The following is a 16,399-nucleotide window of genomic DNA, read 5'->3' as shown; positions in this document are numbered from 1 at the left end:
TAAAGTCATCCTACACAGCTGCTCTGAGATCCCAGCACTGCTGTCAGCAACCTTCTGTCAAAGCTATTTTGTCCAATGAATGCAATAGGAACCATATTTGTGAAAGAATATCTTTATTAATATAAGCAAATACACCTTCATTTATAGTAATATAGAGGTGTGGGCTTTTTCCTTTACTCTTAGTGGTAATGTTTCCCCAACATATAACACTTCCCTTTGATATGTGAGGTGAGTCATAAATTAATGTCACAAATAAATGTCATCTAGATGAGGGAGGCAACTACATTACAAAGTAGGAAGGTGTAGCTTGATATGAATTGTTACAGTTGACAGCTCTTGAACTAAATGACATCATGTCAAATTCTGAGATATTAAACAGTAGTTGGAATGTAAAGTTGTGGACATTTAGGTTTGCAGCCTTAAAAGTTTTGTCAATCTTTTCCAGACATTCTGAAAAGGAAATGAACAGGTGGATTGAAAACAAAGACAAATGAGGAGTTTAAAAGCTGTCTTGGCATTTCATAGGAAAGTTGTCTATGCTGGTGATATTTTAAACAAAACACATATAAATACATTTACCTTGTCTGGAAACAGACTTATTTATTGGGTCTTTCTATTTACTTTTGAGACAAAAATAAATAGTTATAGAGGACTCATGTGCATTACCCACTGTACACTTTCTATCATGTATTATTTAATCTCAAACCAGCAGAAAGAATGGATGTCTATTTTACTATGATGCTATATTACATGATGCTATATTACATGATGCTATTACATGATGCCTGTACATTAGTGAGCTCAACCCACTTAATCTTAAAATAACAGTATCAGGTCAGGGATTTAGAATACAGTATTATATGAAACAGTTGGCAGGGAGACTCCTTCTTCTGCCATTAATAACTGACTAGAAATGGTATTTCAGACCCAGTTTCAGTTACGGGGTAGATAATTTGTGAACACGTTTTTCAAAGTAGAGAAAGAATCACTGTGTTTTTGCTGAATTATATGTTGCCATGGACATGGCAGTATGCAGTAATGATGCTATCATCTATACAGCTGTATAACACAGCTTCTCCCTCCCTCACCCCCCTCAGTAAGGCTTGAAAATAATAGGTTTGCGTGTAGTTTGGTAAGAAAATTAGGATCATTTGAAGTCGTTTCAGTTTCAATCTAAGAAAGAAAGAGGCTCCAGGGATGGGGAAGAAGAGCAAAGACAATGTACAAAAAGTACATATTATGTAATAAAGTGTAATATGTATTATGCAGAGACTACAGAGGGGTTTCTTGGTATGCTGGAAAACTAATGGCTTTGCAGCAAAAAGACCAGGATTTTAGTCCTTGTTGTATCACTTGTGTGTGACCTTGACCAAAGTCACCATGTCTTTATGGCTCAATTTTCTCATCTGTAAAATGGAACTATAATGATAATGCTATCTTCTACCTTAGGTGCTATTGTAAGGATTAAAGGGATGAAAACTTGTAAACTATAAAGTCCTATAAAAATAAGGCTTTATAGACATATTGCAGTGTTGAATCTTCAGAAGCAAGGAAGAGTAAAGGAAAAGGTTCTAGAAGGCTTCGGAAGCTGACAAACTGGGTTCTAATGACAATGCCATGGCTGGTAGTTGTGAAACCTTGAAGCAAGTAAAGTACCTTATCTTGGTTCCTGTCTTTGAGAAATGAGGATAACACCACTTTCTTGATAGAATCAAGTGAGAGAATATATGCAAAGCAACCTATCACTTGGTAGGTGTTTGATAACCCCCTCCCCCAAACTACTTATTAAATTAATGTCATCAACAACAAAAGGTGTTAACACTGTAGTATCTTTCAACAGATACCTACGCCAAGGCAAGGCCGGGACAGATAAAAAAAAAAAAAACTGAGGTAAATCTAATCCAAGTGGTAACCAACAGCTAGACTTGGAGATGTCTTAGTTCACTCTCATCCTCTTGAGGCTAGGGTATCCGCACAATAAAGACAGGCAGAGTTGGAGAGCGGTCGATTCGAGTGTCCTTTGGACTCCGCGGGCTCGACGGGAGGGACCCTGAAATTCTTAATTAGAGCCGGTTGCCATGGCGACAGTCTCTAGGCAGCGTGGGCTGAGCTCTCAGGAGGGCTGGAGGGTGGGCTGCCGCTGGACCCTGAGCGCGCGCCCGTCACCAACTTTCCCTACAGACCCGGGAGGGGGCAGCGCGCTCCGCCCCCGCCCCCGGGCCGCGCACGTCCGCGCTCGGCGGCGCGCACGCCTGCGGGAGCCCTCTCCAGGCAACCTAGTGCTGATCGCTCGTGCCGGTGTGGCCGTTAACAGCCTTTGCGGGAGCCTGAGGCTCGAGAGCAGCCCCCTCCCCTTCCTGGACTCCCCCCCCCCCCCCACTTTCCCGGTCGGCCCCGGGGCATGAGTAGCGATGGCCGGCTGCAGCCCTGAGGAGAAAACTTACCGGCGCTTCCTGGAGCTATTCCTGGGCGAGTTTCGCGGACCGTGCGGCGGCGGCGAGCCTGAACCGGAACCCGAACCCGAGTTGGAGCCCGAGCCCGAACTGGTAGTGGCTGAAGCGGCCGAGGCTTCGGTCGAGGACCCCGGGGAGGAGGCGGCCGCCGTAGCCGCGACGGAGGAGGGGGAGCAAGAGCACCAGCAAGACCCCGAGCCCGAAGAGGAGGCGGTGGAGGAAGAGGCGGCGGCGGCAGCAGAGGGCGAGGAGGAGGAGGCGGCGGCAGCCCGGGGGCAGTCGGCCGTGCCACCGCCGCCGCCGCAGCCCCAGCTGCCGCCTCTGCCCCCGCTCCCGCGGCCGCTGTCGGAGCGCATCACCCGTGAGGAGGTGGAGGGCGAGAGCCTGGACCTGTGCCTGCAGCAGCTCTACAAATAGTTAAGTAGCGGGGCTTGGCTGGGGGTGGGCCCGCTGTCTCCGCCGCATCGGCCTCGACGCGGCTTTCGGCCCCTCAACTGCTCTCCTTTCCTCTCTTCACCCCCACTCCCGCGCCTCGCGCCGTTGGAATCGCCCCAGCTGCTCCGACTCGGGCGGTCTCTGCGAGCTGCCCACGCCCGCCTCGGCCTCCGCGTCTCCTGCCTGACCGGGGAGCCGCCCCCGGCGCCCTCCCGCCGGCCTCGGCCCCTTCTTCCCGCTGCACCTCGGCTGCCCACTTCTTGTTCCACTTCACGAACCCCCTTTTCCTTCATGCTTCGGAAGGTCCTTTCTTCCCGTCTTATGAGCTCCCTCTTCTTCCCGGCTCCCTTCCTCTTCTTGGGAGGTTTCCTCCCACCCGGGTCTGTCTTTTCCCAGTCTGAGTCCCTTGTTGTTTGGCGGCGGAGAGACGCGACTCTTTTCTAGGCTGAGCTGCGAGGTGCCTTCTGCGTAACCGCAAGAACAGTGATAATAATACCGGCCTTAGAGCCACAGGAGAGACTGGGGTTGATTTTCCTTCAGGCGCTCAGCGTTGAAAGTGAAGCGGTGTTTAGATGGGCTTAATCCGCGGAAGCCGAGTGTTTTAAAGATTTTTGATAACTTGTAATTGAGGGAGGTGGGAAGGAATTGAGAGGGAAGGGTAAGCACATTTTTACCAGCGAATCTTCAGGTGAAAGACACAGAGTCATAATTCGTTAAAGTGGAAAAGTCAGGCTGGTTTGATAACATTGCAATTACGTGCAGTATTTTCAGTCCATTAAGTAAGTAGATGGGGTAGGGGAGAGAAAGCAGATGGCTTAGCTACACAGATCAAAGTCTAAAATAGAAAGGTCGAGGCTTTGCCTTTCATCCCAGTTCTGGTTTTTATGGGCTTGAAATAGAAACGGTTTACAATTGCGTTTCTTTCTAAATGGAATTGTTCTGAAATAATGACAGAGAAGAATACTGACAAATCTCTGAAAACATTGGTAAACCTGAGAGTGTCTTGGCATTCTGCTGATAGTTGTGATGAAAGGTGTTATTCTGTCTCCCTAAAAGTTTACTGCTGCAAGATTCACTGCAATTAAATTCAAACTCACTTCTTGGATTTTCTCAAAAGCCTGACTTGAAAGAAGGGCCTGGAAAGTAAATGTCAGGTCTTCATCCAATCTAACAGACATCTGACCAAATCATTCTTCCTGTTAAAGCAGAAGTTTATCAATAGGGAAAAAGCATTTAACGTATGTGCTGTAGAAGTGGACTGTGTTGATGTCCTACACTTTATAAGCTTTTTAAAATTTAATTTTGAAATACTATCCGGTTACCAAAGTAATAATGCTTTCTGGGAAATGTAAAAAATAAAATGGCGTGTAATACCACCACCAAGGATAAACAGTATTAACATTTTAGAGTATTTCTTCCTAGTGTTTGAAAACTGTCATAGAAAAGGGCTTATGAAATGTCATTTTCAAACACTAAATAGACACTTGAAACTTCCTGCTTAAAATAAAATGGAAATGTTTACCAAAGTGGAGGAATTTATCTCAGCATCAGACTAATTTTATTTTGACAGCTCTTACCTTTACAAATGCAGTGACAGAATTAAAGAAACACAAACAGTAGAGAAGGTTCATTAAAAAGAGAGTCATTAATTTAAAACAACCATGAACATTTACCATTCAAGAAGATTTTGAAAAACTGAAATCTATATAAAGATGCTAAGATGGTTAAGTAGACGTGTTTTTCCATATGGAAAGGAAGCAAGATTAATTTCAACATACATAAAACTAGAAAAAGTATTCAAATGCTAAAATGACCATTTGAGAACAGAAGTTTGGATTTGAAGTAACTAGCAAAGTTAGAAAATATTATTTCACCTTAAGTTAAAGATTTCATGGTTTTTACTGTGTTTTGTGCAAAAACTATTAACCTGTTTTTACTCGGATATAAAATGGCTGGCTTGTTTATGTAAAGTATCTTCAAACTCCTTAACAGATTAAAAACAAAAAAATCTTCACTGTTTAAAACACATACTTTTAAGTTAACACTTTTAATTTTTTTTTTTAATAAAAGAAAATCATATCAGTCACCAGAGTCAATACTGGAAGACACAGTAGAGGTAGATCATGTTTCTGTCTAAGCACTTTATTTTACAGATGAGAAAAGTGGATCTGAACTAACAAATGACAAATTATGTACAAATAGTTTTGACTTTTCTCAACATAAACTCTGAACTGCACAACTCTGCTTTACATATTTGAAATGATGGGTCCTCAAGTTTCCTAGGAAATATTTTGAAATGATTCTGATTAGAAATATGTTGAGAGGCGCCTGGTGGCTCAGTTGGTTAAGCGTCCACCTTTAGGTCATGGTCTCCCAGTTGGTGAGATGGGGTCCGGAATTGGGCTCTGGGCTGACAATGCAGAGCCTACTTGGGATTCCCTCCCTCTTTCCCTCTCTCTTTAAAATAAATAAATAAACTTAAAAAAGAAAGAAAGAAATAAAAAGATGTTGAAATTGCTTACTTGGGGAAGGTTATTTTTTTTTCCAAAATATTTTCTCAACCACCCACTCCTTATTTTGGGAATTCTTAATATGCTTTAAAAACTCTGTCATACTGGTCAAATGGTGCTAAAATTCTTAAATAGAGCTACCTGAACTATATATTCACCAATTTGATAGTTGGGACTAGTGTAAGAAGAAAATCACACTGCATTTAATACCAGTTTTGTTTTTGTTTTTGTTTTTTAATGTTTATTCATTTTTGAGAGACAGAGAGAACGGAGTGTGAGCTGGGGAGGGGCGGAGAGAGAAGGAGACAATCCAAAGCAGGCTCTGAGCTGTCAGCACAGAGCCGGATGCGGGGCTCAAACTCACTGACTGCGAGATCATGACCTGAGCTGAAGTCCGACGCCCAACCGACTGAGCCACCTAGGTGCCCCTTTAATACCAGTTTTATAAGTCTGTAGTGTGTGTTTTCTGTCAGGATTTTATAACTATACAATATGTAGCTGCTAAACAGACTAAGCTTCTCTGAAGAAAAGAAGTAAAGGTGCTTATCTTCTCATTACTATTTTATGTATAGACTGGTTGAAAGTAAAAAAAAAAAAACAAACATAGTGAATGTTTTTCTCAATATTTTGCTTCTCAAGAATTTTAGAATAGGAACAGCAGATAGAGTTAAACATTCTTCATTTTGATAAAGTCAGGACTACCTTGAGATAAGCACTTATTTAGGTAAGTAAAGGATCAATGTTTAAATAAACAAAATATAGTTATAATTAGCAACTTAAAAGTTTTTCAGAGTAGTATTTGGGATGAAGTTTTTGCTTTCAAAATGGGAAATATATATTTAGATATCCTCTACTAGATAAAAACAACATGTAACATTTTGAAAGAATAAGAACAACAATTTGAAAATAGCAAAAGTCTCCTTGGATGGGAAAGACCTCTGTTGTGGGCTATTAAATACCTTTTTAAGGACCATTTAAACATTTTTTTCCAGTTTATTAAACTTTAAGAATCAATAATAAAAGCATGCGATATTTTAGAACTTTTACTGAGTTGATCTATTGTCATAAAAAATTCCAGTGATTTAGAACCTTTTTCTAATGACAATATTAGGGTTTCTGAGGTTAATGAGGGACTTGCTTTGAAAAGGTGGAAATGAGGATTATAGCTTTGAAATAGTTTGCAAATAAATAAATAAAAAGTTTACAACTGATCTTAGAGCAGATGTGAATATGAGGCTACATGTATAGGTTACATGGGTCAATACTGTGTATTTGTCTACACTATACTGGGGATAAATCTATTTGTTTTCATCCAGAAGAAGCACATGCTCTGAAGTCTTTACTAGAGGTATATGTCATTACATTTTTAGAGCAGTTGTTTCCTCAGTTACTCATTGGACTTCTTGATGGGGAGACATATTCCAGCACCCTGGCAAAGTTAAGCAGTTCCATATAGTAATGAGGGGTGCAGGGGAATTTTAAAATGGCTTTGAAAAGAAAATCTTCGGTTATAGACACTAGTAATTCAGTTATATTGAATTATGTGAAACATTTAATAAGTTTCAGATAGTTCAGAAATTACTAAACTTTGTCTCACTTTTACATATATAAATAAAAAATAACTGCATGCAAGTTTTATAATATCATTCATTTAAAACTACACCTTTTTTCTTATTAGTAAGTAATAAGTAGGGGTGCTTGGGTGGCTCAGTTGGTTAAGTGTCCGACTCTTGATGTGATCCCATGGTTGTGGGATTGAGCCCTGTGTTAGGCTCTGTGCTGACATCGCAGAGCCTGCTTGGGAATCTCTTCTCTGCTCTCTGCCCCTCCGTTACTCATTTGTGCTCTCTCTGGCTCAAAATAAGTAAATGAACATAAAAAAAAAAAAAGAAGTAATAAATGTTCACTATAAGAAGCAGAGAAAATTCACATTAGCAAGAAGAAGAAAGATATCAAGCATTCATTGTTAACCATAGTTTTCAAGTTTTATTCCTGCCTCTCAGGCTGCTGCTTTTCTGTGAGCTTTTAGTACTCTGCCTATCCCTTGAATATTGATGTTTGGTCCTTAGCCTTTTCAACTCTGATGTCTTACTTGTTTGTAGTTGATACCAATTTCTCCCATGGCTTTGGTTATTTGATTCCCAACTCTGTTTCCATCTCTGCTTGGAAACAGCCCTACCTAGATATCCAAAAGGCTTCTCAAACTGTTCAGAACCTAATTCAATCTTCCAACTCCCTCTGTCTCCCTCAAAACAAACAAAACTAAAATCTGATTCTCTTTCTGGTGGGTCCATTTCTGATTTCTCTTTTTCTCACCCTTCACATTCAATAAATTTTGCCTTGTAAACATCTCATAGATATGTCTCACTCCATTCCCATTGTCATTGTCATCTTTTGCCAATCTTACTCTTCTCCAGTATATTCTCCCCAGTATAAGTGATTCCTCTAGAATCTAGATTATGTAGATTGTCTAATTGTCACCTACTGCTTAAACATTTTTATTCTTTTCTCAGCTAGCCAGACTGTGCGGTTTAAGGCACAGTACTCCAAACCACTAAGTCTGCCCAAGACTTCTGACCCCAGCTGCAAGGAGTTAGGGTTCAACTACAGAGTTAGATGGAAGAGACCACACAAGACCACCCTCACTTCTGACATCAACTGTAAGTTTAGGGATTTCTCAAAACGCCCCCTAGATTTGGTCACCTACTGGAAAGACTCACAGAACTCCCTGAAGGCTATTGTACTAATGGATATTGTTCATTATAGAGAAAAGTTACAAATTACAACCAGCCAGAGGCACCTGGCTGGCTTAGTCGGTGGAGCATTCGACTTTTGATCTCGGGATTGTAAATTTCAGCCCCATGGTTGGGTGTAGAGATTGCTTAAAAATCTTTAAACAAAAAGCAAGGGGGTGCCTAGGTGGCTTAGTGGTTAAGCATCTGGCTCTTTTTAAAAAATGTTTATTTTTGAGAGAGAGAGAAAGACAGAGCCCGAGCAGGAGAGGGGCAGAGAGTGAGGGAGACACGGAATCCAAAGCAGGCTCCAGGTTCCAAGCTATCAGCACTGAACCCAGGCAGGGCTCGAATTCACAAACTGTGAGATCATGACCTGGGTCGAAGTCAGACACTTAACCAGCTGAGCCACCCAGGCACCCCAAGCACCTGACACTTGATTTCAGCTCAGGTCATGATCTCCTGGTTCGTGAGTTGGAGCCCTGCACCCAACTCTGCTGATGGTGTGGAGCCTGTTTGGAATTCTCCCTCTCTCTCTCTCTCTCTTTGACCCTCCCTCCCTCCCTCCTTTCCTGTCTCTCTCTCTCTCTCTCTCTCTCAAAAAAAAAAAAAAAAAAAAATATATATATATATATATATATATATATATATATATATATATATATAAAACCCAGAAAACAAATTAGGACCAGCCAACAGAAGACATGCATGGACACAATCTAGGAGAGTTTCAAATGTGAAACTTCTATTGTCTTCAGGGATGTGCTCCCCTCTCCAGGATTGATGTGTGATAATAACACCTAGAGTATTCCAGCCCAAGAAGCTCACTCGAGCTTCAGCGTCCAGAGGTTTTTTGTTTTGTTTCATTTTTAAATTTTATTTAAGTAAATTCTATACCCAGTGTGGGACTTCAATTCATGACCCTAAGTTCAACAGTCGCACATTCTAAAAAAAACAAAAACAAAAACAAAAAACAACCTTCTTCCAACTGAGCCAGCCAGGGGCCCCAGTGTCCAGAGTTTTTATTGAGATTGATTGGTTGAACTGGAGGTCAGGCTGATACCATGTGGTCCCAGGGGCCCATCATAATTAATGAAGGCATTCCCATTACTCCAGAAATTCCAAAGTTTAGAGGCTACCTCCTGGGAGCCACAGACAAAGGCCAGACCTCTCTCCGGGCAAAGCCAAGTCCTTTACTGTATACCTTCATTACTTATCTCTCCATTGCTCTTCAGATAAAATTCAAAGAAGGCCTTATAATCTTATCCCATCAGCCTCATTTCTGAATCACTGTCTGCTGACTCCATCCCACCTCTACAGCTCTAGAAACTACGGCTATTTTAGACTACTAATATATTAGTTTGAACATGCCATGTTTGGTCTTACCTCTGCACTTTTGCATATAACACAGTATTCCTTCTACCTAGAATACTATGCACCCCCATTACCACCCTTCCCAGTCCAATCTCTTACCCATTCTTTAGGTCTCCATTTAACAGCTTATTCACCATCCCCACACTCATGAGTTAAGTGTCTCTTCCATGTGCCCCTCTAGAATACCCAATGCCTTTTCCTGTTGTAGCACTTGTTTGATTCATTATTTTTTTTGTCAACAAATATGTGTTTTTTACTAGAGCAGTGGTTTTCAAAGTGAGGTGTACCCAAAACAATCCATTAGGGCAAAAGAAGAAAATACTGAAATCTATTTACTTGTATACAAAATGCAAGTGTAAGTGCTGTTAATGCATGATGTGTTGATTTAGATGGGCAGTTCCGTGTGACAACTGATTTTATGTCAAGCATGGTAAATGAGGTATACTGATGAAATGCAAGTTTCACAGGTTAGAAGAATCAACACTGGCACCCTCCCTCCCATTTTTCAGAATGTTATGAAGTATTGCTGTTTACCTACACTGATGAAATGGATTTATTATATTTCCTGGTTTTAACAAAATTAACCCTCACAAAATGGATGTTTGGCTTTAAAAATTCCTGCAAAACAAAACAAAAATTCCTGCAAAGAAATCATAGGTTTAATATAATATTTGTAAGTGTAAGAAACAACAAAACTCGATTGCCTGTGCTTCTCCCATACTTAGTTACATAAGATTTTTTTTAAAAAAGAGAATATCCTATCTGATTAGAAATCAACAAGAATGGATTTATTAAGTAGATTATGTGAAATAATGAAATACAGGTTATTCAAAGAAATACCCAAATATTATTTGTGAGGGGTGCCTGGCTAGCTCAGTTGGTAGAGTATGTGACTCTTAACTTGAGGGTCGTGAGTTCAAGCCCCACATTGGGCATGCAGCCTACTTTAAAAAAAAAATTACCTGTGAGAGTTGTGTGCAAATGTGCATGTATGTATGTAATTTATAAATATCTGTATACATATACAGATATTCCATATGTATACAGATATATATATATACATTATATATATATATATATATATATATATATATATATATATATATTTACACACATATACATACACATACATGGTAGGGGAGAGAGAGAGCAAAAAGTATACACACATTGGGGAGGAGGTTCGTGGTGCTCCAAATATTTTGGTAGGGTGTCTGAGCAAGTGTTTGGAGCCATTTGCATTAGATTTATTAGCTACATGTTTGCCATCATATCCCTAGGTTAATATTGAGAGGGACATGTACAACACACAATAAATATTTGCTGATCCAGTGAATGAGCTGAGATTTTTAAAAAAGATAGTTCTGGGGTGCCTGGGTGGCTCCGTCTGTTGAGGGTCTGACTTCGACTCAGGTCATGATCTCACAGTTTGTGGGTTTGAGCCCTGTATTGGACTCTGCGCTGACAGCTCAGAGCCCGGAGCCTGCTTCAGATTCTGTTTCATTCTCTCTCTGCCCTGTCCACCTGGCTCTCCGTCTCTCTCTCAAAAATAAACATTAAAAATGAAAATAAGTAAATTAAAAATAAAGATTTAAAAAATGTAGTTCTTACAATTTTAAACTGCTTTTTTAAAAACTTAGTAAAAATAAAAAACTTATTACATTTTGAACTTTTAAGTGTATGGAAAATAAAATAATGCACTCATCACCCACCCTTAGCAATGATCAATTTGTGGCCAATCTTGTTTCATCCTAACCTCCAGACATCTCACCCCACCTCCCATTATATCCTTTGTAACTTTAAAATGAACACTCAGTAATGTAATCACAATTCTATTGGACTTTTAGGTGTTAACCAACTTTTGGTTACTCTAAGAATACTGTGATGCTCATACTTTGAGCAAACTTTTAATTTTCTTAGTGTGTAGTTCTATTGTTGGGACTGTGTTAAAACATATTTACATATTTAAGACTTTTCATTCACAGTTTTAAAATGTCCTCTAACAAGGTTTTATTAGTTTACCCTCTAGCAGATATATGTTTAAAAAGAATATTTTTGGGGGCACCTGGATGGCTCAGTTGGTTAAGCGGCCAACTTGGGCTCAGGTCATGATCTTGCGGTTTGTGAGTTCAAGCCCTGCATCGGGCTCTGTGCTGACAGCTCAGAGCCTGGAGCCTGCTTCAGATTCTGTGTCTCCTCCTCTCTCTGCCCCTCCCATGCTCATACTCTGTCTCTCTCTGTCTCTCAATAATAAATAGACATTAAAAAAAAATTTAAAAAAAAAAAGATTTTTTTGTATTATGAAATATTTTAAATATTTACCAAATAGAATAATAAAGCAAATATCCATATACCCATCAGTTTCAACAAATTGTCATAATTAGGATCATTTTAAAGAAATGAAACATTTCATATGGAATTGAAGATTTTGTTTTCACTCTCTTCTCTAAACCCATTTCCTTTTTCTCAAAGGTAATCTGAGGATTCTTGTAATGTATCCTTCTGTATTTTTATATTTTTACTACATATGAATTTGTATGGTCTCAATGTATGCTGGGCTTTTAATTTGCTTTTGTTTTTATAAATAGCTATCTTGAGACTTTAAAAAAGATTTGTGTTGATACATAGAGATCTAGGTTTTTGTGTTTTTTTTTCATTTTAGCTACTATATAGCATTCCATTGTCTGATTGTATTATGACTTATTTATCCAATCTATTGACAGACATTTGGGTTGTTTCTAATTTTTGCATATTATGCACTCTATTAGTTTAATAATAGCTACTGTAATGGGTAAATCCTAAAATCTCAAAAGCTTAACATAGTTTTAATTGCTTGCTCACAGAGTAACCCTCAATGGAGAAGAAAGGGCTGTGTTCTATAGAGTGATTAAGGGATTCAGGCTAATAGAGGGTATGTCACCTTCAACCTGTAGTTTCCAAGGTTGCTTTAGGCATCAACATCCATGCAGCAAGCAAGCATAAGAAGAGTAGAGAATGGTGTTGGAAGTTTTTAGGAGCAGTCTTTATTTTTCTTCCAACGTTTTTTTTTTTTTTTTAATTTATTTTTGGGACAGAGAGAGACAGAGTATGAACGGGGGAGGGGCAGAGAGAGAGGGAAACACAGAATCGGAAGCAGGCTCCAGGCTCTGAGCCATCAGCCCAGAGCCCGACGCGGGGCTCGAACTCACGGACCGTGAGATCGTGACCTGGTTGAAGTCGGACGCTTAACCGACTGCGCCACCCAGGCGCCCCTAGGAGCAGTCTTTAGAAAGGACAAAGGACATATATAATTCTTCTCACTTTTCATTGAATAGAATGCAAGTCATGTTGGCACCACCCATGGCCCACCTTTCACAGCAAACAGAACCGAGAACAACTCTACACCATGGAAAAAAGAACACAGAACTTTGATGGAGAGCTGGCATTCTCTGCCCTTCAGATAATTCTACAGTTTGGTCATGTCTCCTTGTGCATGTCTTTATAGATTTCTTGGGTATATATCTAAAAGTGGGATTGTCAGATTGAAGTTACTTACACTTTTACTTTGTTAGACATTGCCAGATTACTTTGTCCAACTTCATTGTATAAGAGGTTTGGTTTGTCAGTGTTCTCACTAATATTTGAACTGCTATACCAGTCAGCTAGTATTTTTACATAGCTGTATGCCAGTAATGTCACTGAACTATAATGGAAAGAGAATACTTCTAGTTGGCTGGCATTTTGGAAGAGGACACTCACCTAGAAGTCTAGACCAGTGCTATCCAAAAGGAATATAATTGAACTGCATATATAATTGAAAATCTGGTAACCACATTTTAAAAATTGAAAGACAGGTGAATTTAGTTTTAATAATTTAGTTAACCAAATACAGTATATCCAAATATCATATATCAAAACATATTACCATTTAAACATGTAATCAATATTAAAATATTATTTTTAATTTTAATTTTAAAAAATTATTTTAGAGAGAGAATGTGAGCAGGGGAGAGGGGTGCAGAGAGAGAGAGAGAGAGAGAGAGAGAGAGAGAGAGAGTAAATCTTAAGCAGGCTCCATGCTCAACATGGATCCTGAAGTGGAGCTTGATCCCATGACTCTGGGATCATGACCTGAACTGAAATCAAGAGTCAGACACTTAACTGACTGAGCCACCCAGGTGTCCAAAGACATTACAATTTTTTATACCGAGTTTTCAAAAATCCTGTGTATCTTTTGCACTTATAGCACATCTGACTTTAGAATATCATACTTCAAATATTTAGGTACCATATCAGGCTAGTGACTGTATTGAATCACACGGGTTTCGTTAAATAACAAAAACTTTAATTCTATAACGCGTATCTGACATTTAATTTCAAAGTCACATTTAAACGGGTCCTCCAGTCACCATCTACATCTTTATTCAGTTTTTGGAGGAATAGCAAGCTGAATTTATTTTTCTTAGATTTCTTTCTTGACAAGAGAATAATCTGATTTAGATTACTGAATTATTAACTTTTCACGGAGAATAGGGGGTGATAGTTTTCAGTTACTTTTCTGTTGTTGTGTAATGTGTTACCCAAACTTAGTGGCTTGAAACAATGCCTATTGTTTTCTTACAGTTAAGTCCAGGAATGTTCCACTAGGTTCTCTGCTTAAGGTCTCAAGTTAAGACCAAAGTGTTGGCCGACTGGATATCTGGAGGCTCAGGAGAAGGCTCCACTTCCCAAGCCTATTCCGGTTGTTAACAGAATCTAGATCCTCATGACAGATCTGAGGTCTCTATTTCCTTGGTAATTGTCAGGTGGGAGCTGATTATCATTCCTAGAAGCCACCCACATTCCTTCTCACAGAGCCCTCTTCATTTTCAAACCACTAATGGCACATCAAAATCCTTCTCATTCTTCAAATTTCTTTGGCTTCTCTTGCTGTCTGCTTTTAAGACTTCATTTGATTAGGTCAGATCCACTGAGATAATCTCCCTATTTTCAGATCAACTTGCTGTACAATATAACACAATCATAGGAGTGATATTTCATTAGTATCCACAGATTTTAGCGGTTAAGAGTGAGGCATCTTTGGGGGACCATTTTAGTAATTTTTCATACCGCAATAGAGAAGCAAGATGGCAGAGCATTTTAATTATTTTGTTTCAAAGTCTTTTAATTCCACTTGTAAATGAAAGAAAAATAGTCTGCCCATTTCTTTTTGTCTTCATTTCCACCAGCTTGGACCAAGTTTTCATCAACTCTTACTTAGCTTCCTGTAGCAGTGTTATGCCCAGAATTCGTGATCCCCAAAGACCACTAGGGAGCCGAGTCCGATGCAAAAGCAAAGAGCCTTTATTCGAGCTAGCTCGAGCTCAGTCCCCTACCTGCACCGACACAGCAGTGAGATACCAGGGAAAGAGAGCTTGAGTTTCAAAAGGACAAAGGTTTTATTGGGGCCTAGGGGCAGTTGGTGAGGTAATGGCTATGGCCTCAGCCGATTGGCTGGGGAAGGGTCCTGGGGAAGGGTCCGAGTCCTGTTAGGCAGGTGAGGGGGGAGTTACTCAAGGGGAGGAGGTGTGGTCAAGGTGAAGGACACAGAACAAGATGGAGTCGGCTGGCGTAGGCCCGCCCTTTTATTCCCCCCTTGTCATGTAGCTTAGGGACCCAATCATGGGACCGGCTGCATTTATGGTGACAAGGGGAACAGAGTTTGGAGGTTTACGCAAAGTTCTGGGAACCAAGTGTCCCTGGGGTGGCTCTAGGACGTCTGATTAAGTATTGTCCCCGAGCTGGTGTCTATGATCTGCCAGGTGATGTTTTGGGGGGCATGGGGACTCCCAGCAGCATGAGCAATGACAAGCAGAGTTAACAGAGTTACCAATATTAGGTAGGTCGAATGCGCTGTAGCTTGAGCTTGAGCGGGTTGTGTTGGTCCCGACTGATGGCCCATTGCGTGACAACATCCTTCCAGATAGAGGAGGGGTCTGCTGGCTGAGCGTGGGTGTGATGGACCCAGGTCGCGATGCCATCTACCTTGAGAGCGGTGGGGGTTGTCAACACCACGATGTAGGGTCCCTTCCAGCGCGGCTCGAGAGTCTCTCGGTGGTGCCTCTTGACGTAGACCCAGTCTCCCAGCCTGTACTGATGAGGTGTCGGGATCGGGCCAGCCTCGTAGATGGCACGGAGATGCGGCCAAATGTCCTCGTGCGCCCTCTGGAGCCCTCTCAAGGAAAGAAAAAGTTCTTGATCTTTAAACTCAGCAATAAGTTCAGCTCGAAGGCTGGGAATAACAGGGGGTGGCCTGCCAAACATGATCTCGTAGGGAGTAGAACCCAGAGTGTAAGGAGTGTTTCTAACCCGGTAAAGGGCGTACAGTAGGAGAGTCACCCAGTCCCCGCCAGTCTCCATGGTTAATTTGGTAAGGGTCTCTTTTAGGGTTTTATTCATTCTTTCCACCTGTCCTGAGCTCTGGAGCCTATAAGCACAATGTAATTTCCAGTTTGCCCCCACCGCCTTGGCTACTGCCTGTGTTACCTGCGAGATAAAAGCTGGTCCATTGTCTGATCCTACCATGGCAGGAAAACCATACCTGGGTAAGATGTCTTCTAGTAGCTTCTTAGCCACCGTCTGAGCCGTTTCATGCTTGGTTGGGTATGCCTCCACCCAGCCAGAGAAGGTGTCTGTAAATACCAGGTCCTTGTGTAGTGCCTCGTCGAAGATAGTGGGTGAATTTTTGAATCCCTGAGGTAGCCGTGTCCAGGTGAGTTGCCCACTGTAGCCCTCCTCCGGATCATGCCACTCAAAGGCGAACAAGGGTTGGCTCTGGGGTGCCAACGGCAGACTGAAGAAGGCGTCCTTTAAATCTAGTACAGTATACCAGACCCTGGAGGGTGCCAAGGAGCTCAAGAGAGTATATGGGTTGGGAACA

At 41.0% G+C, this 16,399-nt stretch overlaps 1 protein-coding gene across 1 annotated transcript in view; it reads left to right on the top strand.

Annotated features, from left to right (window-relative positions):
• Positions 1–2,399: 2,399 nt before the first annotated feature.
• PPM1E (protein phosphatase, Mg2+/Mn2+ dependent 1E) overlaps positions 2,400–16,399 on the top strand; it is a 223,750-nt gene continuing 209,750 nt past the window's right edge. Inside the window, exon 1 of the mRNA XM_047832401.1 lies at positions 2,400–2,869. Coding sequence (XP_047688357.1) covers positions 2,412–2,869 — 458 coding nt within the window. The 5' untranslated portion in view covers positions 2,400–2,411. The remainder of the gene's footprint in view (positions 2,870–16,399) is intronic.

Source organism: Prionailurus viverrinus, chromosome E1 (assembly GCF_022837055.1).
Source record: "Prionailurus viverrinus isolate Anna chromosome E1, UM_Priviv_1.0, whole genome shotgun sequence".
Taxonomy (NCBI): domain Eukaryota; kingdom Metazoa; phylum Chordata; class Mammalia; order Carnivora; family Felidae; genus Prionailurus; species Prionailurus viverrinus.
Note: the sequence above shows the minus strand (reverse complement) of the source record. Positions and strands in the feature narration are given on the sequence as shown.